Genomic DNA, 23130 nt, shown 5'->3' with positions numbered 1-23130 from the left:
ATGAGTAAAAGAAAGAGAAAGGCGAGAGAGACGATATTCAGTGTAATGTATGAGATGTATTAAGAGAGAAGAAGACTATCTACTTTTTTCATATAATAGACAACTGACCCGGCATTGTCGCTCCGCAGAGGTTATACATTAATAAAGCGCAGACTGTGCCAGCAGATATGTGTGATGAAAATGTTTTTGAAAACGACAGAAGTGTAAGGGTGGAGGAAAGATGCCAGACCACATGTGGCATATGCAAGTTGTACAAAGGAAAAGGAGGGTGCTAGACACTGAAGCGAATGCTTTAGTGGCGGGCGTTGGTGGTGCCGTTGAAGGGGACAATGGCAGTGGCGAAGGCCGAGGCGGAAGCCTTGGAGGCAGAAGCGACCGAGGCCTTGGAGGCGGAGGCAACAGCGCGAGACTCGGAGGCGGCGGACATCTTGGAGACCGAGGCGACGGAAGAGGCAGATGCTCTGGAAGCAACGGAAGCAGATGAGGCAGAGAGGATGGAAGAGGCACGAGCGGCGGAGACCGAAGCGCGCGAGGCAGAGACGGCGGCGTTGGAAGAAGAAGCAGCGGCGGCGTTGGCAGAAGAGCGCTCAGCAACGCTGGAGGCCTTGGCGGCAGAGAAGGCCGAGGCGGCAGAAGCAGAGGATGCGGATGAGATGGAAGCAGCAACGGAAGCAGCGGAGGCCTTGGAGGCAGAGACGGTAGCAAGTCTGGTGGAAGAGGCGCTGGCTCTGGAGATGGAGGCGCGGACAGAGTTGGCAGAGGCAACCGAGACAGCCGAGACGGAAGCCTTGGAGGCAAGGACGTCGTGGACGCTAGACTGGGAAGCAAGCATGGCAGATGAGCGCGAGGCCTTGGAGACGGAGATGACGGAAGCCTGAGAAGCAGAGACCTGTGCGCGCGAGAGAGAAGCGACAGAGTTCTTGGAAGAGGAGACCGAAGCAAGAGAAGCCGAGACACGAGAGATGGCAGAGGCCTTGGAGACAGAGGCAACAGAGACGCGCGACTTGGAGACGGAGGCAATGGAGACAGAGGCGGCGGAAGCCTTGGACTTGGAGACGGAAGCAAGAGAGACCGAGACACGGGATTCGGCAGAGGCCTTAGATACAGAGGCAACCGAGACACGAGATGCCTTGGAGACAGAGGCAACCGAAGCCTTGGACTTGGAGACGGAGGCTCTGGAGACAGAGAGGGCCGAAGAGGCGGAAGCCTTGGACTTGGAGATGGAAGCGGCAACCGAAGCCTTGGAGGAAGAGGCGGCAGCCTTCTTGGCCTCAGAGACGATACACTGACAAGCAGCCGAGACACGCTTCATGGTCAAGCCGTTGATGGGCGATGAAGTGTGGGTGGTGGCGCCGATCCACTTGGTACAGAAGCCATAGGGAGCAGACTGAGCAGAGCGGACACGAGCCATGTCGCTGTCGACACAGACGGCACCTCTGGCGACGAGGTCGTCAGCGGGAACAGCCTGGACGAGGGAGGCACCGAAGGCCAAGACGGGGAGGAAGGTGGAGAAGTGCATGTTCGCTGAAGTGGTGGTTTTGGTGGTTGGTTGAAGTGGTGATTGAAGCGAGGGGATGTATAAGAATGTATAAGAACGAAAGAAGGCGAGCTGGTTTGTCGATTAGGCTGTAGGAGAGTAGATTGATCGTGCTGATGATTTGGTTGATGGGCGGTGGTTCGATGCCCTTTATATCTGTGGTGAGCAACATCTATTGAGTTCCAGGGCTATGGAATTTCAGATGATAGGCTTCTGTTCCACTGATGACCGCTGCGCTATTGCATCGCGTGTTGTTTCTCCAAACAATTGAGGCTCCAAAACTCTACCACCTACAAGCCTAACCGGCTTCACCACATGGCTGCCGTAAAGGGAAGAGAACCATGACCGTGCAGGGTCGGCCATGCTGTTCTGGTACAAGAAAGCGAAAACGCTTGAGCCAGGCCGTCGGCAGGTAACCGAGAGAGCAGGTCTACACGATTTCTGCCAGAGAAATGTGCTTCTGGAAAGCTGAGGATCCTAAACGGGCCGTTGACATCAATTCTTGTGTTATATGCTGCAGGATCGAACAGAGGACTTTTTCGCAGGGCTGACGCAAAGAATGGCAAGGGCAGCCGCAGATGTCAGTGCAAGTCCCGAACGCTCGGTGCTGGAAGCAGACCTGGCCGCCGTTGTTATAGCCGTTGACACGGAATTCTTCAGAAACCGTCCTGAGTGCAGTCAACCAAAGCCGTTAGAGGTCAAAGCGAGTTGAGCGTAAGAGGCGGTTCGGATGAAGGGTGTGATCTGGCGGTCTTTGCCTCCTACCACGCGGCAGGTACGTCTGACCGTTGCGAAAATCAGCCGTTGCAATAAGTTCCTCCAGTAACCGCTCATTAGAAATCTGGATAATTCTGCACGACAGCACTATGTTTGTGAGAGAGGGTAAGGGGTGGCTGCGGCAGGCGATGCCAATCTGCTTCAAGCTCAGCATCCTTTCGATGTTATCTCGTATAGCAGCGCCGTTGTAGTCAGTGGCCGTGTTTTGTCAGAAGTCATACTTTATCACAATCTCAATCTGTGAGCATAAAGTGTGTATCTAGCGCAGAGGTCGCTGTCGCTACAGGTGGATCCACCTGCATTGGGTCAATGAACAGAAAATGTAGGTCGACGGATGGTTCAGGGATGAGACAACAGGGTAGAGCAATAGGACGAGGGTCGAGAAGTGTGAATAAGCAAGCACTCCGGCAGGGCCGACGGAACTCGCGTGATGGTACTCGAGTACCTGCTATGACAGCCACGAGTAGTGCAGGAGGATGGATTGCGAATATTGCAAGCAACGCCCAACGGTGTGTCGTCGGTATGCATGGTCCACGCGAGCAGCCATGTCGGGCAGGAGGGACCGTTGTCAGGGCTTTCACGCGCTACCGCAAAGGTCCGAAGCAGTCGAGGAGTCGCATCTCTCGCATGGCCAGAATTATACGCCTCAGACATGATTGATCGACATTCGCGTAATACTGCGCCCACGTGGAACCTGTACATATTGGGCAAGTCGAGGTTTCTCGTTGTATAGCCTGGGCGAGAAGATACAAGTTCACCAGTCGATAGCGAGACAAGAAGGGCCGCCCAGACCGTCAATAGTTGCTTGACGAAACCGCGGGCAAGCAGAGCCGACGGACACGTGAAGAAGCTCTCTACTCGGACATAGCTCGATATTGCCGTTGACGTCTTTTCTGTCATCTAGATGCTTCAAAGACCAGCGACCACCTCGAATATGTCGGACGCGCCTTTGACTCGTTCGCGAAAGGTGTGCTTTGTGACGATTGGCGCGACCGCCTCCTTCTCCGCTCTCGTCCGGGCCACCATCTCGTCGACCTTCTGCCATTCGCTTGAACAACACCAGTACACAGACCTGATAGTACAGTATGGTGCTGACGGCCATGGCTTGTTCCAGTCGCTGTTACAGGACGTGAACTCACAACAAGAAGCAACTGGCATCAATGTGTCTGGATTCGGACTCGACACGAATGGTCTGGAGCAGTACATGATGCTGGCCAAGACAGGGGGAGACAGCAGCGGTGCAGAGGGACTCGTCGTCAGTCATGCCGGCTCGGGAACCATCCTTCATGCTCTGCGTCTCGATGTGCCCATCGTCGTTGTGCCCAACTCGGAGCTACTTGACAATCACCAAATCGAATTGGCAGAAGCCCTGGCTGAGCAGGAGTACGTCGTGCATGGCAGACTTGAGTAAGCCGCTCCCTTTCATCATTCTCTGTGATGCCTATTGACCTTCTCGTAGGAATCTATCGCAAGCGCTGCAAGATGCCGAAAAGCTACGAGTCCGACAAAAGGCCTGGCCTCCTGTCAACTCAGGCACTCACCGACAAACAAGAGGCCTTGCTGGCGTCGTCGACGAAGAGATGGGGTTTTCGGTCGAATGAGTTTGGAACATCATACTACACAGTTGTGCGCAGGCCGTCAACTCTGGACACGGAATATCGCATAATCGACACATGACCTGGACGCGCATTACGAGGTCACGAAGCATGATCAGTCTGGATAAGGTCATTACATGGCTTTTTTGGTTAATAAAGCTTTGTCGCACGGCATCTGGAAATTGAAACGCGCCGAGGATATCGCCCAATGACGCGCTGGTTAGTGCGGGGTGCATCGTCGAGTGAAGCTCCACACTCGAGCACGTATAAGATCAACGGCAGAAGATGGAATATTTCTCCGGACCTCTTCATTCCGTGTCTAATGAGGAAAGTGTGCGGATGAAGCATTATCTACAGGGAATGTGTTCAGCCGACACGTCCAACCACTGCAGCTAGCAAGACTATTTAAGACTCCCTGTCTTCTTTTGGCTCGCATTTTCATCTTAATCTTGTTTACCCTACACGCAACAGAGCAAACATGGTCATAAACTCGGGTTTCCCCTTCCTTGCTGCAGCATTAGGTCTGTTCAGCTTAGCCAACGCTTCACCGAACAGCCATTCAAACAAAGGACATTATCCTGGCTGGGCCGGAATCAAGCACATTTTCGCTTTGTAAGACAGGCATCTGAGCACGTGCTATAGTAGAGACTAACCTGAGAAGTGGTGACTCGTATACGACCACAGGCTTCGACCCCTCTCTTACACAGCCCGGTCCTGGTAACCCACTCGGCAACCCAATCTATCCGTAAGTCGGCTCTTCGACTACGGCTTTGAGCGCGCACTGACATAATTACAGGGGTTACACCTCATCCAATGGACCGAACTATATCGACTACCTGACTACAGCATACAACAAATCATTCATCGAGACCGTCAATCTAGCATATGGTGGAGCAACCGTCGATGGTACTCTTGTAGCACCCTACAAGCCTAGCGTCTTGTCTGTCAAGCAGCAAGTCGAGTCCCAGTTTCTCCCAATCTACGCCTCCCACTTCTCCCCCGTACCATGGTCCTCGTTCGACACGCTCTTCACGATCTTCATCGGCATCAACGACGTTGGCAACAGCTATGCCTCTCAAAACGCGACCCTCTTGTCTACAATCTTCACCGAGCTCTCCGGTCTAGTAGACCAACTCTACACCACCGGCGCCAGGAGCTTCCTCTTTATGAACGTACCACCCGTCGACTTGTCACCACTCACCCAAGCAGCCGGTCCATCATCTCAAGCCATCGAAGCCGCCGACATAGCCGACTGGAACCACCGCATCACCACTTTATCGAAATCTCTATCCCAAAAATACACCGATACCACAAGTTTCCTCTTCGACACCCACAAGGTCTTTTCTCGCGTGATCGAGCATCCCTGCGCTTATCCACAAACTTGTGCCTATCAGAATACCACGGCATATTGTCAAGCTTATGAAAATGGAACTCCTTCGCCTACGTCCTTTGATCCTGGGTGTGGGATTTCGGTGGACAAGTATCTTTGGTTGAACACTTTGCATCCGACTTTTAGAATGCATGATGCTATTGCTTCGCAGATTGTCAAGTTGATAAAGTGAGGAGGTGGAGAGTTGAGGTAGCGATGGCAGGGAACAATGATGATAATGCATCAAACAGTAGCCATGAGTGAGAAGAGCGGTTACTGTAGGTCCGTGAATGCAGTATTTCAGAAGCTTCAAGCAGAGTATGTCGTAAGACCTATAGGCTTGCTTATTTTGGTAGTCATTCTACAATTCAAAAAACACCTATATTACCCATTCATCAATGACCGGCTTCTGTGACCTTTATCGTACCGTCCGTGCCCTCGGTGTCTACATGGGTTTGTAAATGAGCTCTTGGGAACCGTTGGTCTGGTGGCTAGAGGTAACACCCTGTCTCGATATACAACTCTTCGTCCACACTCGAGCTTGCGACTGATGCATCTGATAGTCTAGCAGGGATGGCATAACAGCTGTATACTAGACTCTCGATGAATTATGAATACTTCCGTGTACTTTCAGAGGATCCCCAGCGTGCACCGTTTCATTGTTGGTTGATATTGTGGTGGTCCTGATGTGGGTGTGATACCAGAATTGTCTGAGGACGGCATTGCCTGTGTATGACAGAACACTTGGTCTAGCAGACCCAAGATATATAGAGTAGATAGAAGAGGTGCCAAAAAGCAGTGGAAACGGTATCACTTATACATGAGACAAAAGGGAGTGGTATGAATGGATTCATCTGTCTGAGTCAGGGTGCCACCAGCAGCGGAATAGCCGTTGGAAACCGAGGTTAATAAGAGTGACCGGTATAATGACCGCGAATCATCTTCAAACAGCCTTTTGAGTAGACCTATTTTCGCCAAGGTGAGTAACCCAATGATGGTTATCCTTCCTCCCGGGAAGTACCTGCGAGGACTCTATCCTTTTAGCTTGCCCTCTGACGCTAGCCAACCCGAGAACTCAATTGGGTTGCGAGTCTGCAAGAAGATCGTGCTAGACAGAATCAGCAAATGTCCAGAACAGACAGGAGGGGTGATACATACCCGGGACCGGAGAATTTGCAGACCAAGCCCTCATTGGCGCTCACGCTGGATATTATTCCGCCGCTGGCCACACGCTCTAGCACGTACTTGGCGTTCCATGCAACCAAATGGCCGTTGTCGACAATGTACTTCTCACCCTCTTGAAGCTGTTTGATGGTCAATAGTTGTTGTGCAATGCAAAAATTCGTACTCACATCTTTGCGTAAGATGGCTCCTAAGCTGCTGAGCCACAGGATGCCTATGCCTGATATCTTGTAGACGAAGAAGCCTTCACCCGAAAACATGGCCTTAGTAAGACCTTGTCTCTTGTAGTCTTTGACAACACCTATCAGTTCGGTCAGCATAAGAGTAGCAGTGACTTGTTTTGGTGTAAGACTTGCCCTGAGTGCAAGCTAGAAAAGCATCTTTGCCCACGTTCCAAGTTTGTTCTCCTGTAAGTCGGATATTGGTGATATCGCCAAGCGAAGGCGGCGCGAGTAACAGTTCTCCTGGGCCAGTATAGGTGGACTGTGTCATATGTCCACCGACAACCATGGTCTTCAAGGAGAACTTGATGGCGCCCTTCAAGGTCACGGTGGGAGACATGGCAATCATGGTTCCTGGTCGAACAGATAACGGACAACCCATAGCAAGCTGAAGTGTCAGAATAGTGTTTGTGTCTCTGTGACTGATCCTGTAGCTTCCACCGTTGAAAGTGCCCACATCATCGGCGGTCGCGCCTGCTCCTACAAAGTGTGTTTGAGGTGGTGCACCCACGACTAAGTCGCTTGATTCTGATGTGCTTAGTGATGATTTCTCGGGCTGGCTCGCCATGATCGACTTTAGTTGGGCAATCTGTGAGGGGACAGGGTGACAAGGCATGGCCTGCTGCTGAGGCGAGACGGGGCTCGGCTCGTATTCGTGTGTACCAATGTTGCCAGCAGGTGGAGGCGGCGATGACGGAGGGGACACAAATTGGGTCTGAATGGGCTGAGGGACTGAAGCAGCATTGTATGAGAAGCGATCCGGAGGAGGAGCAAAGTGCTGCTGCGGTGACGACTGCGATTGAGGAGCTGGTGAGTAGGAAGTGTTCTCTGGAGGAGAATAGTCGGTGGCTGGTGGGAGCGGGTAATGCTGAGTATTGGTCGGAGGCGTATGCGAACTCGGAGGCGCAAAATAGCTCTGCTGCTCTGTAACATGTCACATTAGAACCTACGATCAGTCGAGTGTCTGTCGTTTGTACCTTGTGGGGGTGCTAGGGTTGGTAGGTTAGCGATATCCATGTGAGGTAGGGGGTGTAACGATAGCTCACGGAGGAAATACTGTGCTTGATTGTTTGACATGACTGACGATCAACGCGAGCGTTCAGGGCAAGAGCTGTTACGATATTTCGGCAACTGTACTGGCTGAACCTGGAATGCTGCAATTGAAGAGGTATGTCTCGAGGACAATTGAGATGAAAGGATGAGTCAAAGTAAAACAAACACCTACAGATCGAGGCCGTCAAGAAGCGGCCATCTTACTATTAAATACTCGGTGGCCGTAGTAGCCTTGTGAGTATGCTGCAGGTCGCTCTGTGATGCGATTGGAGCAATACCCCACTGTCGCAAGCGCTGCCATCAGCGTCGGCGCCTACGCTGCTTGGCTGTGCGCAGCGAGAGAGATTTTCACCCCATCCCGTTCACATGTTTGTGTTCTTGATAGCTCTGAAGCTTCGCTCGACAAGGGAGTGGCATCAGAAGACCATCTTCTGGGCATTCGAGCAGAGCCACCAATCGTCGGCTACCCGCAGTGTCCCGGCTCGTGCATGTCGAAAGAGCATCGCGTACGCCATAATCGATTGTGCAAATCGAAATGGTCATGAGCGAATCCTTCAAATATCGCCTGTTTTCACATGGCGCATTCTGTCCAATCTACAGGTCGGTAGCTAAAGACGAGCAGCAGAGAGCAATTGACTTCAATTGGCTTGTCCTCGGGTGAGTCAGATTTCAAGTCAACGGGACCCCACATTCAGGACAACCGGTCGGGGATGATGTAACAGCGCTCCCACCTTCGCAGACACCCAGAGCCACATTGTCGTTCCACCTCCCTTCCAGATGTCTAGTCAATCATGGATTCCACCCTCATGCTGTACCCAAATGCACATAGACTCCACTCGTAATGACAGTCTCGATAGGCGTCCAGAAGGCAGAATCACGGCCAGCCGTACCAGCAATATTGGTAAGCGTTGTCCTAGGGGTCTCCATTACCCCATCCCACATGTTGTAACACACCATTCCTATTTGGGGACACCGCGGTTCATCGCTCCTGATTGGTCAATTGTGTGGTTGAAGGATGGAATTGAAGGCTTAGCTCCCTTTCGGTGACTCGACCGGGAGCACCTTCATCTGACGGTATTTACCAAGCTCGTGTCCAGACTCGAGTCTCTTGGTCTTTTGCTTCCCTATCCCTCTTTTCGACAGTCTCGCTCACCACCCGTAACCTTCACGGCGTGGTCTTGTCAATAGAAGCGACCTTTCGCAAAACCGCTGCCTTGATAGCCACCATATCATCCGCAGACTGCGAGAATCTCTCTACTCCCTCTATCTCTTATTCTTGAAAGATATCAAAATTTCTTCATTCTCAATCTTCGATCAAGACCCAATTGCCAACTTAACAATGGACATGTCTACTCAAATGCCTATGGTTGGCTACTTCATCTACCGCTCTGGTGAACAAGCCGACCCCACCGCTCTCGAGTTCTGCCCCCCTAAAGGCTCCGACGAACTCTTCTTCGCCTTGAAGACCGCCTACCCTCACGTCAAGACTCATTCGGACCGCATGAGAAACGCCGTTATCGAATTTCTCAAGCAAGAGCTCAATGCGGAACAGACTCAACTGGAGACTCCCACCATCCCTCTGGAAACCGACCTGTCTTTCGATATGTCTACCGAATCTCCTTGGTGGCCCTCCATGGACTCTACTGCCTCTACCCTAAGTAGCCCTGATCTTTTCAACATGGCCACTCCTGCATCCATGTCATCCTCCCAAGCTCCCGCAATGAGCCGTCAAAATTCGTCATCCCAGCCCAGCTCTTCCCAGAAAGCCAGACCTGCTCTCGAAGACATGACCGGTGTCTTCAGTCTGTCATCAACTTCTCAGCCCAAGACTCGTGTTCGCAGAAAGATGACCGAATCTGAGAAGCTCGAGTACCGTAAGCGTCGTATCGTCAAAGCATGCGACTCTTGCAGCAAGCGTAAGCGCAAGTGCTCTCACAACCAGCCAGAAATGGAAAAGGTTCGCTCTTCCAAAGTCACCAAGTCTAAGGCACCAGCATTCAACATCAGCTTGGCTTGTGTTGAGCAGATCGAGAAGGTTGTCTTCCAGCCTGCCGAGCCATCAATTGTTGACGAAGACCCCTTCATGTTCCTCAACCAGAACATGTTCAACGAGCTCCCTACTACCGAGCAATTCTTCTTCGGCACTGCTACAATTACTCAAGCTCCCGAGCAGACTGTTTGGCCTTGGAGCGATACTCCTGACTGGACTCTTATTGACACTCCTCTACTTGCTCAAGCATCACCATCCTCGCCATCCTACCATCAAACACTATTCCCCGCATCCTCAGGACTCCTTTCGCCACAGCCGACTCCACAACTAGCACTGATACATGAGCCGGCGGAACAAGCAAGGGCCTCAGGACTACCGACAACAACACAGACGCCCACTCACGCGTGGCACACATTCGCAGACCTCTCAACTGCCGACGGAATCGACGGCAAGGAGCAGACCGCGTCTATGGGACTCTCGTCTCCAGGCGACATGATGTCGCCAACTCGACAGCGTAACCAGTACTCCACTATGGCAACTCTTACCGGAACTCAACCTTCTTTCTCTCGTGGCTCGACAAGTGGAGCATCAAGCATGCCTAGTGGCAGCTTCGAGATGTCGCCACAGGCGATTCCACAGGCTAATGGACTAAGCGAAACCGCTCTTCGTCCCGATTCACAACAAGCCCAAGGCTCTGGCGGCAGCATTGGTGGTAGTGGCCTAATTAGTGGACTACAGCAAGTATCTTCACGTGTATCAAACAGCCGATCCAGCGCAGGACTACGAAATGTAGTGATTGCAGGCGATGCCTCGTCTCCCACAACCAACCACATGGTTATGGGAGACCGGCACATCGGGAACTCAGGCAACACGAGCAGTACAGGTAAACACATTCTTAAGCTTGTCTCTCTGATGATAATTTCGCTAACCATAAAACAGCTGCATCTGCCGAAGCCGAACTTCAAAGCACGGCTAGACCACTTCTACCTGCTAGATCGATCGCAGGACTTTCATCAAGCTCGTCCAGTGCATCTGGCGGGTTATTCGCCCTGGTTGGCGAAACAAGTAACCGTGGACTCAGCGAGACGCTGAAGAAACGATCCGCTGCGTCTGGAAGCATATCCCACGAAGGCATTGCTGCTATTGGAGAAACACCATCCGCAGCACGACCTGCTAGTCTGTCTGCAGACTCGACAAGCACATCGTCATCGAGTAGCACGCTTCGAACAGCACCTGCTAGTCCGCGACGACAAGCTCAGGCTGCTAGTCCAGACCTACATGGCGGACTATCTGCCACAGCCGCCACGCCATCCAAGCCCTTCCACCAAGTCGCCCACGACGAGGACCCAGGGAACCGTGCCACGGTCATGCAGACCGAGACCCGCCCCGAGGAGGGAAGCGAGGAGAGCTCGCCTACGCAAGGCGAGAATGCTCGTACGCTACCCCTCAAGTCCGGCACTAGAAGGACGCATGGCCGTTCCCGCGCTGTGGCCAGCAGCCCCAGCGACGCAGACACCACTGTCAAAGGCATCTACACTGCACCGCAAAGTGCAACGACGCCTCAACAGCCTCTGCGTCACCGCAACAAGCGGTCGCCTGGAAACAGCCTTGCTCCTGCAACCTCTGCGAACCTTGATCTCAATGATACAAGGGTTGCGGCTGCCATATTGGTGGCTCAGGTGTGCATGACTTGGCGGACTATGGCTGGTGCATTCGTGCAAGCTGTTGCAACGACACAGATGTCTTGTCGTGATGGTGGAGATTGCCAGTCTCTGCCTCTGCCTAGACAGGTGTTGGCTGCTTAGCACGACGAGGGTGAGCTCGATAAACGATTTTTGTTTTATTTGATAGCGTTTTTGTTTTCCTATATTTTGCACGATGAAGAGGAAGAAGATGCCGAGATGATGGATCTCTGGGATGAAAAGTAATCTGGACGTTCTATTTTTTATCTCTTTCCCTTCTGTTTTTTCCCCCTATCGCGTCAACATACATGATCGCGTTTCTTTCCTTATGCTGTGGACTTTGGAGTCCTTGCCAATGCAATCGATTAATTGATTCACGTGATCGTGAGCAGCATCACTGATCCCATGTCTCGAGAATAGAAAAAACAGTTCGATATTCGTTTGGGGTTTGACTATGAACTAATCTACCCGAGAGTTGCGCATGCAACTCAAGATTCAGTCGAGCATATCTAGTGATACATAGCTATGGTGCCGGGCTGATACTCCCAATCGCCACTCAGTGTTGTGCCGAAGGGTCCACGAACCGCTCGAAATCGAAGTCCTTGAGGACTTGGTCGTCTTCGGCCTTGTCATTAACGGTCTTGGCAATGATGGCGCGGGACTGGTCAAACTCGGTCTGATCGGAGAAGGTGTTGTAGAGCCCAAGGGTAGCACGCGTGGCGCGGGCGAAGCCGGAGATAACCGTGGCGCGGGCGAAGCCGGAGATAAGGGCGCCCGACTCATGGTCGGTTTCCTCGTTCGTGCCCGTGTGCTTTGCATGTTCGACAGCTTGACCGACAACAGCCTTGGTGACTTCAGGGTCGCGTCGGACGATCCCTCCTTCCATGACAACATAGCCAGTAGGCCAGATCTCCAGGATTCGGGCCCGGTTGTCGCTTTCAAGCTTAGAGTTGATCTGTCTCTTCTCTGCCACCTTAGCCTTCAGGACCTGAATATCGGCGTCAGAAGGAACTCAAGCCTGGGAACCACCGACCTGGGTGGGCTTGGTGCTGCCCTGGGAAGTGCCGAATACCTGAAGGCCGTTGAGATTGGGCGAAGCTCCGGGGAACTGAGGTGTGGCCGAATTGAAGTTGAACATGGTCGATGAGGGGACACCGGAAGTCTGACCACCATTGGTGAGAGGGTTGGCTTGGGGACTTTGGACCGAGCCGTTGAGGTTCTGTTGGGCTGCAAGAAAAGGTTAGTAGGTGTGTCGAAGTTACATATGTGAAACACGTACTGCTGGAGTTGGGAAGAGGTCTGGTGCCGCCGGTGTTCAAGTTGTTGACGCCAGGAGGTCTGGTGCCGCCGGTGTTCAAGTTGTTGACACCAGCTCTGGAAGTGTTGTTGGTATTAGCACCGATATTGAAGTTGTCGCCGGTAGGACCTCTGGAGCCGCCATTGTTCGAGTTGTTGGGGGCATTGGAGTTGTCGCCGGTGTTCGAGATAGGGCGGTCGGACATGGTTGGAGTTGTGTTAGACTTGAGATCTTAAAGTCAGTCAAGGGTCTCAAGTGTTGATGATGCGCAAAGATCTTGCTGTTTTTTGTTGCTAGGTGGATGTAAAAGGAAAGGAGGTGGACTGGGGAAGCAGGAAATATGTAGGCCGGTGGACGCGCGGGAGGTTGCAAGTGACGATGTGAACAGTGACAGCGTTGCGAGTGATGGTGTTGCAGCGAGGAAGTGAGAAACAATTTTGAGGTGAACGCGGAAGCCAGTGGTTCGCACCGAAATGCTCTGAAGGGCTAGAAACGAGACGGAGGGCGGAAGGGCGGAAGCTGAGGAGATTCTAAGTGAATGGGGACAGGACTGAAGACCTAGCGCACCGAAGTAGTTAGATCGCCAGTCGACGACTATCAATTGCAGACGATATCGAGTGGAACGGTAGGTTAGTTGGTTGGTAGGTAGGTGAGAGAGAAGGAGGGAGGGAGGGAGGGAGGGAGAGAGGGAGGGAGAAAGGGCGGAAACTGAGGAGAGAAAGAAAAAAGAAAGCAAGCAAGCAAAGAAACGACCGAATACCGGAAGGCGTGGTGTAAGTGAAGGAGTGGCAATTTGAAGTGAACGCGAAAGCCAGTCTGGTTCGCACCGAAATGCTCTAAAGGGTCAGAAACGAGCAGCCAGCCGTACGAAGTAGTTGCTGTTCCGAGAAAAAGAGAGAAACGGTGAAGCAAGAAAACAGAACAAGCACGGATGTTTAGTTATTCTTGTTTGAGCGTATAATAGTTAGCCACTACGAGTGCCGCGATGCCAATGTACTTGCAGATATATAGAGAGCCGTCAGGGTCCGCTCATATGCCATGTTGACTGCATATTCATGAAGTCGATATATGAGAAGCGGTTCTCGTGCACCTCTTCGCTTGTGCCTGTGCCCACTCTTTCTCCAAGCCCATGGAAGGCGAGCCTTTCGATTGGGACGGTATTGATCCCGACACTGGCCCTGACCACCGACTTCAATGTTGATAGATGGGATGCCATATCATCTGCTAGATCACAGCTGGATTTTACACAGTAGGGAGGGCGGGTGAGCGTCTCGAGGCAGTGACAGGCTTTGACTTGTGTCTTCTGGTTGTGTTTCATCGTATCATCTTCATGTCGTGTTTCACAAAGAGGCAGCGGCTTCGACGGCGCCGATACCCTTGAAGAGACCGGGATTCGTGATTTCGATCTTGACAGGGTAGTTCCACTCCATGTACTTTGTCCATCCTGTTCCACGCTGTCAGTATCGTGGCATCCTTGTCCATAAGGCTTCGGTCCGGCTCACCCCAATAGGCAGCCTTGCGGCCAAAGTATTTGCCCAAGTACGGCACGAGTACCATGGTGAGAAGCAGCTCAAGCTGCTGTAATGACTCTTTCCATTCTCTTTCGGCGTCTGATTGCCATTCTTCTTCCGAGGGGGAGACTGAGGTTGTGCTGGCCGAGGTTGAGGGTAGTGAGTCGAGTTCGTCCGACGATTCTGAGGTGGCCCGGGGGATGTTGTCGTATGATTGATCTGACATGTTTGCGTTGTTGTGCGACTCTGACGACCAAGGGAAGGAGCAGGAGGACCGTGTCTGTATTGTGTCTGTTCTGTTCTCTGTCGGCGGCAGTCGCGCTCATGACGAGCCACTCCCGAACGAGCGTGATGTCGCTTGGCACGGCTCCCCCACACTTTCTACCCCGGACCTCGCGCATCCGCAGCAAAGAAAAAAATCCCAAGTCGAAAAGGTAAATTGATATACCAAAACACGCATACAACACAATGGGCAAAACACGCGATCCCAGCCCGAGCGCCAGCTCAAATGCTTCTTCGGATGCCGAACCCAAGGTCGTCAAGGTCGAAAAGACAAAGAAGCGCAAGCGCAACATCCTGCCCGAGGGTGAAATCGAAGTCGACCTGAATGCCCCGGAGCCGCCGTCGAAGAAGGCCATGCGTGAAGCGAAGAAGGCTGCAAAGAGAGCAAAGGATGACCCCGAGGGAGCTGCTGCTGCCGCTGCCGCTGCCGCAGCTGCCGTGCCAGATGGCGAGAAGAAGCGCAGTGAATACGGTATCTGGATTGGAAACTTGGCTTTTGCCGTCGACAAGGACATGCTGCGTGTCTTCTTCACTCGTCAGGCCCAGATCCCTGAAGCTGAGATTACTCGTTTGAACATGCCTGTTCCTCAGGCTCCTGCTCAGCCTGGTCGCACAAAGCCCTCAAACAAAGGTTTCGCATACGTCGACTTCGCTACCGAGGAATCCCTGAACAAGGCCATGGCTATGTCTGAGACTCTCGTCAGTGGCCGCAAGGTCCTCATCAAGAACGCGAAGAGTTTCGAGGGCCGCCCTGCCCAAGCCACCGCTACAGTAAACGCCCTCGCCGGAAACGCCGACACAAGCGAAGCTGCCACCGCCGCAGGAGCCACCAACAAGATCGGCCCTAACGGCAAGCCCATCATGCCCCCTAGCAAGCGTGTCTTTGTCGGAAACCTCAACTTCGACGTCACAAGAGATGATTTGGAAACGCACTTCTCACAAGCCGGCGAGCTGGAAGATTGCTTCATGGCCACCTTCCAAGACACGGGAAAGTGCAAGGGTTACGCCTGGATCCGTTTCTCAGAACTCGAAGCCGCAGAATCCGCCGTCCGAGGCTTCATCTGGAAATTCGACGACGCCAGTGATGACGAGGAGGAAGAGGAGGAGGCAGCAGCAGCAGAGGAGGAAGCAACAGAGACAAAGGCCGAGACCTCAGACTCAGACAACAGCGACGACGAAGATGCCACCACAGAAAAGAAGGAAACCAAAAAGACGAAAAAGCCAAAGAAGCAAAACAAACGCAAATGGTTCATCAACCGCCTCCACGGCCGCCCTCTCCGCTGCGAATTCGCAGAAGACGCCAGCACACGCTACAAGAAGCGTTTCGGCAAGGAAAGACCCACCACAGATTCCTCCGAAGGCGGTGCCCCCATTACCGAAGTCGAGGGCGGAGCAGGAGCAGGAGCAGAAGAGAGAACGCAAAGAAGATCAAAGCCCAAGGGTGACAAGGACGAGAGACAGGAGCAGCGTAGAAAGAAGTTCGATGCCAGAAAGATTAGACCGGGTAATGCTTTGGCGAATGCTCCTAGAGCTTCTGCTGCTATTGTCGAGGCTGCTGGTAAGAAGATTTCGTTTGATGATTAGTCTGCTGTTTCTTTAGCATTGTCGGGTGTTTATATGGTTGCGATTCTGGGTTCATGGAAAAGCCATTTCTCTTTGCTCAAACTCGTTCTCATAGCTCTGTACACCGTGCTGTGACTCCGACGATGACCCCTGATGTTTGAGATGTTGGCTTTTAGCGGCCTTTTCATTGCAAGTGACACAGGTGACATAAGCTCAAGAATGGTCGACATTGATTCAACCATCATTTGTCTGCAGTCTAAATACAGCATGCCCTTCGCAGAGCAAGAAGAACGCCCCTATAGCCGCAGCCCTCAGTAAACCCAACCGCTAATAAACGCTGAAACATAAAAATCATCACCAACCATCCATCTCGACTCTAAACCATAAGTTCAGCAGCTCTAACCCTCCACCCCTCCCCAAACCTCCTCATACTCCAAATAACAAGCACCCCACTAACCAAACACCAAATCCCAATGACCGTAAACAACCACCCATCCCCACACCAGTCAATCAAAGGACTAGCAACAATACTACCCACACACGAGAAAATATTGCGAACGAAATTGTTAAGCGCGATACCATGACTGGCTTTTTTGGGCATGAATTCAGTGAGCATGGTGGTGACGACGGCAAAGATTAGCATGCTGCCGATGCCGAAGAAGAAGTTTGCTATCATGGGGACGAGCCAGAATGTGCCGTAGCGGGCGGACCAGCCGTACCAGATCAAGGCTAGTGGGAACATGAGGGCGCCCAGCCATGCGTTTTCACGAAGTCGGTCTTCGGGGCGGTAGATGAGGTGGCCGTGCTCATCGTATCGGTTCGCCTTTTTGGCTTCTCGGGCCATGATTTTATCGACCCATTTTCCGCCGAGCAGGGAGGCGAGGAAGTAGCCTAGCGAGTTGGGAATGTAGAGGAGACCGACGATTATGGTCGAGTAGTTATAGGGATCCGAGTCGAAGGTTTGTTGGACGGAGATGTTGAGGACGTAGAGGGAGCCGAAGGTTATGGATGCGTAGTAGACTACTAGAGCGACCGCTGGAATGCGAAGGTTGAGGATGATGGCCAGAGGGTCGACGAACCAGCGACGGAGGATCGTGACGTATCTCTTGGACTTCAGAGCGACACTTTGGCGGGTGCTGGTTCTTGAGAGGGTGGGTCTAGTGTTGTCGTCCTTTTCCGAGGCTGCGATGATGTCTGAGGTTGAGACAGTATCCTTCAGTGTTTCCGGCAGGAAGAAGAGAAGAAGAAACCAGAGCACTCCGCCATATATAGTTGTGAACCACATGGTGCTCCTCCATCCGAGACCTTGTGTTAATGCTCCTCCAACAATAGGAGCAATCAACGGTCCACAAAGGGGTCTAAGATGATAGGGTCAGCACTCCGAAGCCTCTGAAGTCACTGTGAAGTCTCTCTGAAGCCTCCAAGCTTCAAGAGTATAACTTACCCCAGATAGAACATGCTCATGGCATTACCACGTTCCTTGACATCCCAGACATCGGCAATGGTTCCAGCACCAACAGCTTGTACTGAAGCAGCAGCGCCCCCAGAAAGGACGCGCATAATGATGAACATGGTAATACTCACACTGACCGCACTCAGGATGTTGAAGACCAGGAATAAGAAGAAGGAGACCAGATATATAGTTCTCCTTCCTAGGATCTCGGAGAAGCTACTCCACCAAAGCGGGAACACACTCATAGCTAACATGTAAAATGCTACCGACAGGTTGGTGACCGTGGATGAAGAGTTGAATTCACGGTCGATCTGTGATAAACCGGGCAGGATGATTGCACTACCCAACGGAGCACCAGCACCTGCCATAGCTACCACAAAGGTGATGAGCCATTTTGTCCGTCGAGCATAGTGTTTGGGATTCTCGACCTCTGCCACTACAGCCACACGGGCTAGTAGTCCTCTTCTTTGTCCTTTGGGTACGAATACGGGGTCAATGTCTTCGCTGGCTATCGAGGCCGTGGCTTGTTTCTCCAGTGATGACGCATCATGTTCGTCGTGATTCGGGACAGGATGAATGCCGTCGGTGGTGGGCAGCGGTGTTGAGATTGACTCGACTTCCGGCTGATCGGGAACAGGAATGGAGGATATCGAGTGTTTGTCAGAGTCTGTCGACTTGACATCTCCATCAGAGTGCCGGTCGTGTGAGCTCATAGCCAGCCAGTCCGCTTGTTATCGGCGTTATCGTCGCTTTTCTCCGGACAATCGTGTTGGCGGCAGTTTGGCGCCTCTGAACGCGATCCCGTGAGTTGAGAACGCGTAAAGATTGGTTGTATGGCAAGTCGCCAGGTGAGAGAGTTTGTTCAAGGCATGACTGAATGCCCCCCTCGAGCTATCACCCATAGTGTTTCGGCACGTCAAAATTCAGCGGTCCTCAAAGTCCTCATCAAGGCCATGCCGAACAGCCGAGAAGACGTGCAGCGGCCAACTCTATAATGTGTCCTGATTGGGTATAGTGTCGCACCTATAAGCCGACTTCCGGTACACCCCTCTTCTGTATCAAACCATCTCTTCGTCCTGAGTTTGCTTCGTCGACACGACTCTATTGTCAAGTCGCGCCAATTGTTACGTCCAGGCGTAGGTGTCTATCTGACGAGAACTGTGATGTGTAGCTGTGCTACCCTGCAACAAGATCACGTGTCCATCATTGCGAAGAGAAGCATCAGGATTGTATCTTGAGTCTTCAACTCATGTGTCCTTCTGTGGTGCTGCCGAGATAGAGTCGTGTCTGACGCTCAGGGAGCAGTGGTGTCTAGCTATGTTGACTGACTTGGTCTATACCTCTGCATCTTTTGGAATCAGTCCTTTACCATGACTCTGCAGGATTCAGATACAAATATGGAGAAGTATGAGTGAAAAATTTCCGTGGCCTTCCTGGCGTGCGCTGCCCCTTTGGGTAAATTTGTGTTTTATGTTTTAGATATATGCGCGGTGCGATTTCCCAGTCTATGTGGTCAATGGTCAGCCACATGCACTTTCCTCAAGGATGCGCGACGCAGGTAAACAAACAACAACCAATTTCTCAGAATTCCCATCCACTCGTCTATGACCCAATTCAACAAGCAAAAGTAATCTGGAACTTCCAGGGCACGCACGGCCTGAGCTTCGGGGGTTTCTATCTGGATGGCTCTGAGCCGGGCACCAATTGCGCGGTGCTCTTCTTCTTGGAGCTCCAACTCTTCGTACTCGTCCTTGAGTTTGTTGTACTCTGCGATTCTCTGATAATCTCGGGTTAACGGACGAGACATCAGGTTGTGACCATCAAGCACTTACTTGGGCGTCCAAGTGCGCATTGAAGGGTGGAGCAACTTGGTCAGTCAAGGATGTATTCTTTGGACCAGACGTTCTGCGATCTGTGCTCCATTATTGCAGGAAGGCTCCAAGTTTTACTTTCTTTGTTGGTGACTGTTCGCTACTTGTGCCAGCGGAGTTCTGCTTGCGCTTCAGTGCCTCCCACTTGTCCAACGCTTCTTTCCAAGGGGTCATTGCTTAGCCCATTTGTTAGGTCAGTGAAGTGTAGGTCTGGGGTGACTGGAAAGAGATCTCACGGTGAGCGCGTCAAGTGGTTGACGTTGGAGGAAGGAGGGAAGGAAGAAGATATATAGCGCGCGCGGAAAATCCGTCGATCTAGTGATAGTATAGACGACAGGCTTTCACTTCCACGGAATCTTGATAATGTGAAGGCGCACGACCGACTGTCTCTAGCCAAGTGAATACTACAGAAAGTGATCGCAGAATATGACGAGCTCCCTGGGTCGTCTGTGAAGGACATACTCTCACTTCGCAGTGGTGCAAGGATAGGATTCTGTTGTTCCCCGGAACGCGATATGCGGAACAACGGAAGAAAGCTCACATTGTTTCATCCCCTGTTCTGTTTCACTTGTTCTTGGTTGTTCAATCCATATCTCTCTACCTATGCTGCGACATACTTGTGAAAGAAATCGACAAGGTCGAAGAAACTTCTCTTGTAATGTCTCTCAAAAAGTCCACTTGTTCTGTTGACAGTCTGGAGACCATACTGGTTCTCAAATGATCCAAACTCATTGTTATCCACAAAGCTCCACGCCAAAGCTCCAATAACGTTGACACCATCTAGATGCATAGATTTTAGTGTTTCCTTCAAGAAGCTCTCGTAGTACAAAGATCGCTCAAGATCGTATAGCTGCTCGACCGGCTTCTTCTCAGACTCCATGAAAGGGTTGAAGCCGAACTCGGAGATCAGGATACCAGAAGGGCGGAACGTATTCCAAACGTAGCCTAATTGTTGACGCACGTACTGAGGTGCAATGTAGGCGTAGTCGTTGGACTTTTGACCGACTTGCCAGCCGTTTTGCTGGATCTCGGTGAGCTCGGCGCATCGTGGCCAAAGAGGATCACTGCTGTTGTTTATACAGCTGGTGAATCCATTGGCTGGCTCAGAAGCAAATTGAGAAACATAAGGATCAAAGGCCCAGAAGTCGACTGTGCCGTTGATATATGAGAGCTGCTGTGCAGTAAGGGCTGTCAAGTTCAAATTGGGTGTAGCCAGAACTTTCGATGGATATTGCTTTCCAAGGAAAAGAGGATTGGCCATGATACCGAGGATAAAGTCCTGGTAGCGCGATGCAGCGGTCAAGTCAGAAGCCTTGTTTAGATCGCGTGGAACTGCAAGGTTATTGGCGAATTTAATGGTAACTTTACCAGTACCACCGAGGGTTTGTTTGTACCATTTGTACACAGCCGAATGTGCCATGAGAATGTTGGTCAATCCGTTGTATGTCTGGAAGCTGTAGGGCATTCCAATGTTGGGCTCGTTGAACGTGACCCAGTAAGGAACATGCTCAGCATAGCGAGCCATTACTTGCTTGGCATAGTACAGGTAATCTTCGGTAAAGTCCTTGTCAAGACTGATTGATGTTGGAGCATCAACGTGAACGAGGGTAACGATAGGTTTGATGCCGTAGTGGAGGCAAGTCTTGATAAGATCGTCGTAATGATCTAGACCCTGGGTGTTGATTGGGCTGTCCTTTACACCAAAAGGTACAATCCTCGACCAAGAAATAGAAAAAGAGTAGTAGGGCACTCCGATGGCAGCAAGTCTAGCAATGTCTTGCTTGTAGAGGTAGTAATTCATGTCGGCCTCGACTGAATCATTACCAGTAGGCATACCACCTGGGCCTTGGTTGCCGAGACCATCGAGATTGCCAGGTCCTCTGCCTTCTTGCTGCAAAGCACCTTCGATTTGCCACGCGCTTCCAGCAACGCCCCAGATGAAATCCTTGTCGAACTTGTAGCAACCGATGCACGCATCCGCGTTAGAGCATGCAGAATACAAAGCTGGAGGGTAGACAAGCTCGCTTGCGGCCACCGGAGTAGGGAAAACGGTCGTGGTAAAAGGCACAGTGCGATTATAAGTATATCCAGTCCACAGTGCAGCATAGGCAGATTGGCCGTACATGCCATCCTGACTAGTGGTAGCCTTTGAATTCAGAGAATAAGAAGTGTAAGTGACGTTGGCGGGCAATAGCGACTTTGCCTGAGAGTAGGCGGGGGCGAAAGCACTAGCAAATGTGACCGGAGCAGAGATAGGAGTAGCATAGCGATTGCTACTCTCCTGTGTATAGCTGAAGGAACTGTAGCGAGGTGTAAAGCTGGTCGAAGCACATGTCGGAGCTGACTGAGCCTGAAATTCCTATTAGTAGTCGTTGGAAAATGTCTGGAGATGTGCATACAGATGTTGTCCATGGAAGTGCCGCTTTTGCACTGGTGCTAATGCTGCTTGTACAGGTGCTGATGCTAGTGCTGGTTTTGGTAGTGCTACATGAAGTCTTGACAGTCTGTTTGGGAACAGCAGTTGCGAGCGTGCACAACAGTGTGAAACACAGAGCGAGGAAAATCATGATTGCGATGGTGATTCTGCTCTAGGAGCATCCAGAGCGATGTCGACTATGTTCTTATACATTCTTTTCTTCCTCAGAGACCATATCTTCAAGGCAGCCCTAACCTGATGACCCAACCTAAAGATCAATGCCCTCGGCTGGATGGTTGATCAGTCAGTGCGTATTGAGGGGTACTGTCGTAGAATCGTGGATCGTGAATATCTCATACTCGGGATGTGGAGGTAGTGGATTCGAAGAAGTCTATTCGGTCGCTAGCAACAATGTGTGCCGGTATGTTCACTAGAAGCTTCTGCTATCGACATGCTTCACGGGATTGCATGCGGATGAGTACGGCCGAGTTTGGAATGTTCGACATAGCGGCGACAAGGTGAGGGTGCAAAAAGGTGCGGTGGAAGTTGGCACCCTCCGCGAACTTGGCGGAAAGTTGGAGGAAATGTGGGGACAAAGATTGTGTCAAAACAAGCGACAGATGCTTAGCAATATCACGGCCTGGAATAGTCGTGCTCACCTATTTGTTTAGCAGGATGCTATTGATGTCTTGAGAGAGAGAACCTCCTGCTGTGTGAGCCATCTCTGGCCTGGCTTACTGATGATATCGTTTGGACCATTAGAAACGTCACGTCATCAATGCTTCGCCAGCACAGGAGTATCGGAGCTCTGTACTCCGACCACCCTGACCGCGGCTTCCCTGGTCATCCAAAAGCAAAGATTGACGCCTTTTCCTCGAGGAGAATACTCGAAGATCATTGAGTAGAGTGCGCGTTCTATGAAGTTGAGAAACATAAGGCGAGCGTTCGCAGCACCACTTCCAAGATGTAGCCGTTTAGCACAATTGGACGCGCATCCAAGTAACAACGTCAGCGCAGACGTACAAGCAGTCCCAATGACAGTCAGGCAGTAACGGGCCAAAGACGTCTTGTTGGGGAGTGCATGCGAGATGTTATGGCAGGCTGTGTTCAGATGGAGCCAAGGTAGGCAGAGTCCTGCAATGCATCGTGCTTGAACGGCGCAGCAAGTAGCCGATGGACGATCCAAGACGCAAGTATTAAATCAAAGGCTGGGGATTAGATTGGTGGAAAGAGCAACAAGAAAAGTAAATCAAGGAGGTGAGTGAAGGGCACACACACACGGGCAGCCACCGAGGAACAGTTACATGTCCAATGACACGGCGCTGGTGAGT

At 51.7% G+C, this 23130-nt stretch overlaps 11 protein-coding genes across 11 annotated transcripts; 5 read left to right on the top strand and 6 right to left on the bottom strand.

Annotated features, from left to right (window-relative positions):
* Positions 1-25: 25 nt before the first annotated feature.
* On the bottom strand, positions 26-1784 carry AUEXF2481DRAFT_374291 (uncharacterized protein). Its single transcript, XM_013492214.1, has one exon. The coding sequence runs from the start codon at positions 1517-1519 to the stop codon at positions 293-295; it is 1227 nt and encodes a 408-aa protein (XP_013347668.1). The 5' UTR covers positions 1520-1784; the 3' UTR covers positions 26-292.
* Positions 1785-2436: 652 nt separating this feature from the next.
* AUEXF2481DRAFT_374301 (uncharacterized protein) lies at positions 2437-3096 on the top strand. Its single transcript, XM_013492213.1, has one exon. It carries the CDS (start codon positions 2624-2626, stop codon positions 2972-2974), a length of 351 nt encoding a protein of 116 aa, XP_013347667.1. The 5' UTR covers positions 2437-2623; the 3' UTR covers positions 2975-3096.
* Positions 3097-3248: 152 nt separating this feature from the next.
* On the top strand, positions 3249-3915 carry AUEXF2481DRAFT_26015 (glycosyltransferase family 1 protein; the record flags this gene model as incomplete). Its single annotated transcript, XM_013491838.1, has 2 exons — positions 3249-3721; positions 3774-3915. The coding sequence occupies 2 exons, from the start codon at positions 3249-3251 to the stop codon at positions 3913-3915; spliced, it is 615 nt and encodes a 204-aa protein (XP_013347292.1).
* A 236-nt stretch (positions 3916-4151) lies between these two features.
* Positions 4152-5567, top strand: AUEXF2481DRAFT_374303 (carbohydrate esterase family 16 protein). Its single transcript, XM_013492212.1, has 3 exons — positions 4152-4521; positions 4571-4654; positions 4706-5567. The coding sequence occupies exons 1-3, from the start codon at positions 4388-4390 to the stop codon at positions 5469-5471; spliced, it is 984 nt and encodes a 327-aa protein (XP_013347666.1). The 5' UTR covers positions 4152-4387; the 3' UTR covers positions 5472-5567.
* Positions 5568-6109: 542 nt separating this feature from the next.
* On the bottom strand, positions 6110-8225 carry AUEXF2481DRAFT_36076 (uncharacterized protein). Its single transcript, XM_013491969.1, has 6 exons — positions 7728-8225; positions 7659-7670; positions 6817-7605; positions 6631-6761; positions 6437-6582; positions 6110-6386 (listed from the first exon to the last, which is right to left on the bottom strand). The coding sequence occupies exons 1-6, from the start codon at positions 7756-7758 to the stop codon at positions 6311-6313; spliced, it is 1185 nt and encodes a 394-aa protein (XP_013347423.1). The 5' UTR covers positions 7759-8225; the 3' UTR covers positions 6110-6310.
* Positions 8226-8789: 564 nt separating this feature from the next.
* AUEXF2481DRAFT_36075 (uncharacterized protein) lies at positions 8790-11945 on the top strand. Its single transcript, XM_013491968.1, has 2 exons — positions 8790-10607; positions 10664-11945. Exons 1-2 carry the CDS (start codon positions 9074-9076, stop codon positions 11527-11529), a joined length of 2400 nt encoding a protein of 799 aa, XP_013347422.1. The 5' UTR covers positions 8790-9073; the 3' UTR covers positions 11530-11945.
* A 393-nt stretch (positions 11946-12338) lies between these two features.
* AUEXF2481DRAFT_36072 (uncharacterized protein) lies at positions 12339-13310 on the bottom strand. The gene is made up of 2 exons (XM_013491967.1): positions 12686-13310; positions 12339-12633 (listed from the first exon to the last, which is right to left on the bottom strand). Exons 1-2 carry the CDS (start codon positions 12906-12908, stop codon positions 12419-12421), a joined length of 438 nt encoding a protein of 145 aa, XP_013347421.1. The 5' UTR covers positions 12909-13310; the 3' UTR covers positions 12339-12418.
* Positions 13311-14043: 733 nt separating this feature from the next.
* AUEXF2481DRAFT_1589 (uncharacterized protein) lies at positions 14044-14440 on the bottom strand (the record flags this gene model as incomplete). Its single annotated transcript, XM_013491687.1, has 2 exons — positions 14044-14147; positions 14206-14440. 2 exons carry the CDS (start codon positions 14438-14440, stop codon positions 14044-14046), a joined length of 339 nt encoding a protein of 112 aa, XP_013347141.1.
* Positions 14441-14682: 242 nt separating this feature from the next.
* Positions 14683-16080, top strand: AUEXF2481DRAFT_1588 (uncharacterized protein; the record flags this gene model as incomplete). The annotated part of the gene is made up of 1 exon (XM_013491686.1): positions 14683-16080. One exon carries the CDS (start codon positions 14683-14685, stop codon positions 16078-16080), a length of 1398 nt encoding a protein of 465 aa, XP_013347140.1.
* Positions 16081-16435: 355 nt separating this feature from the next.
* On the bottom strand, positions 16436-18225 carry AUEXF2481DRAFT_26008 (uncharacterized protein; the record flags this gene model as incomplete). Its single annotated transcript, XM_013491837.1, has 2 exons — positions 16436-17417; positions 17504-18225. The coding sequence occupies 2 exons, from the start codon at positions 18223-18225 to the stop codon at positions 16436-16438; spliced, it is 1704 nt and encodes a 567-aa protein (XP_013347291.1).
* Positions 18226-19760: 1535 nt separating this feature from the next.
* Positions 19761-22262, bottom strand: AUEXF2481DRAFT_374139 (glycoside hydrolase family 1 protein). The gene is made up of 2 exons (XM_013492211.1): positions 21783-22262; positions 19761-21733 (listed from the first exon to the last, which is right to left on the bottom strand). The coding sequence occupies exons 1-2, from the start codon at positions 21948-21950 to the stop codon at positions 19985-19987; spliced, it is 1917 nt and encodes a 638-aa protein (XP_013347665.1). The 5' UTR covers positions 21951-22262; the 3' UTR covers positions 19761-19984.
* Between the last annotated feature and the right edge of the window lie 868 nt (positions 22263-23130).

Source organism: Aureobasidium subglaciale, assembly GCF_000721755.1.
Source record: "Aureobasidium subglaciale EXF-2481 unplaced genomic scaffold scaffold_2, whole genome shotgun sequence".
NCBI classification, from domain to species: domain Eukaryota; kingdom Fungi; phylum Ascomycota; class Dothideomycetes; order Dothideales; family Saccotheciaceae; genus Aureobasidium; species Aureobasidium subglaciale.
Note: the sequence above shows the minus strand (reverse complement) of the source record. Positions and strands in the feature narration are given on the sequence as shown.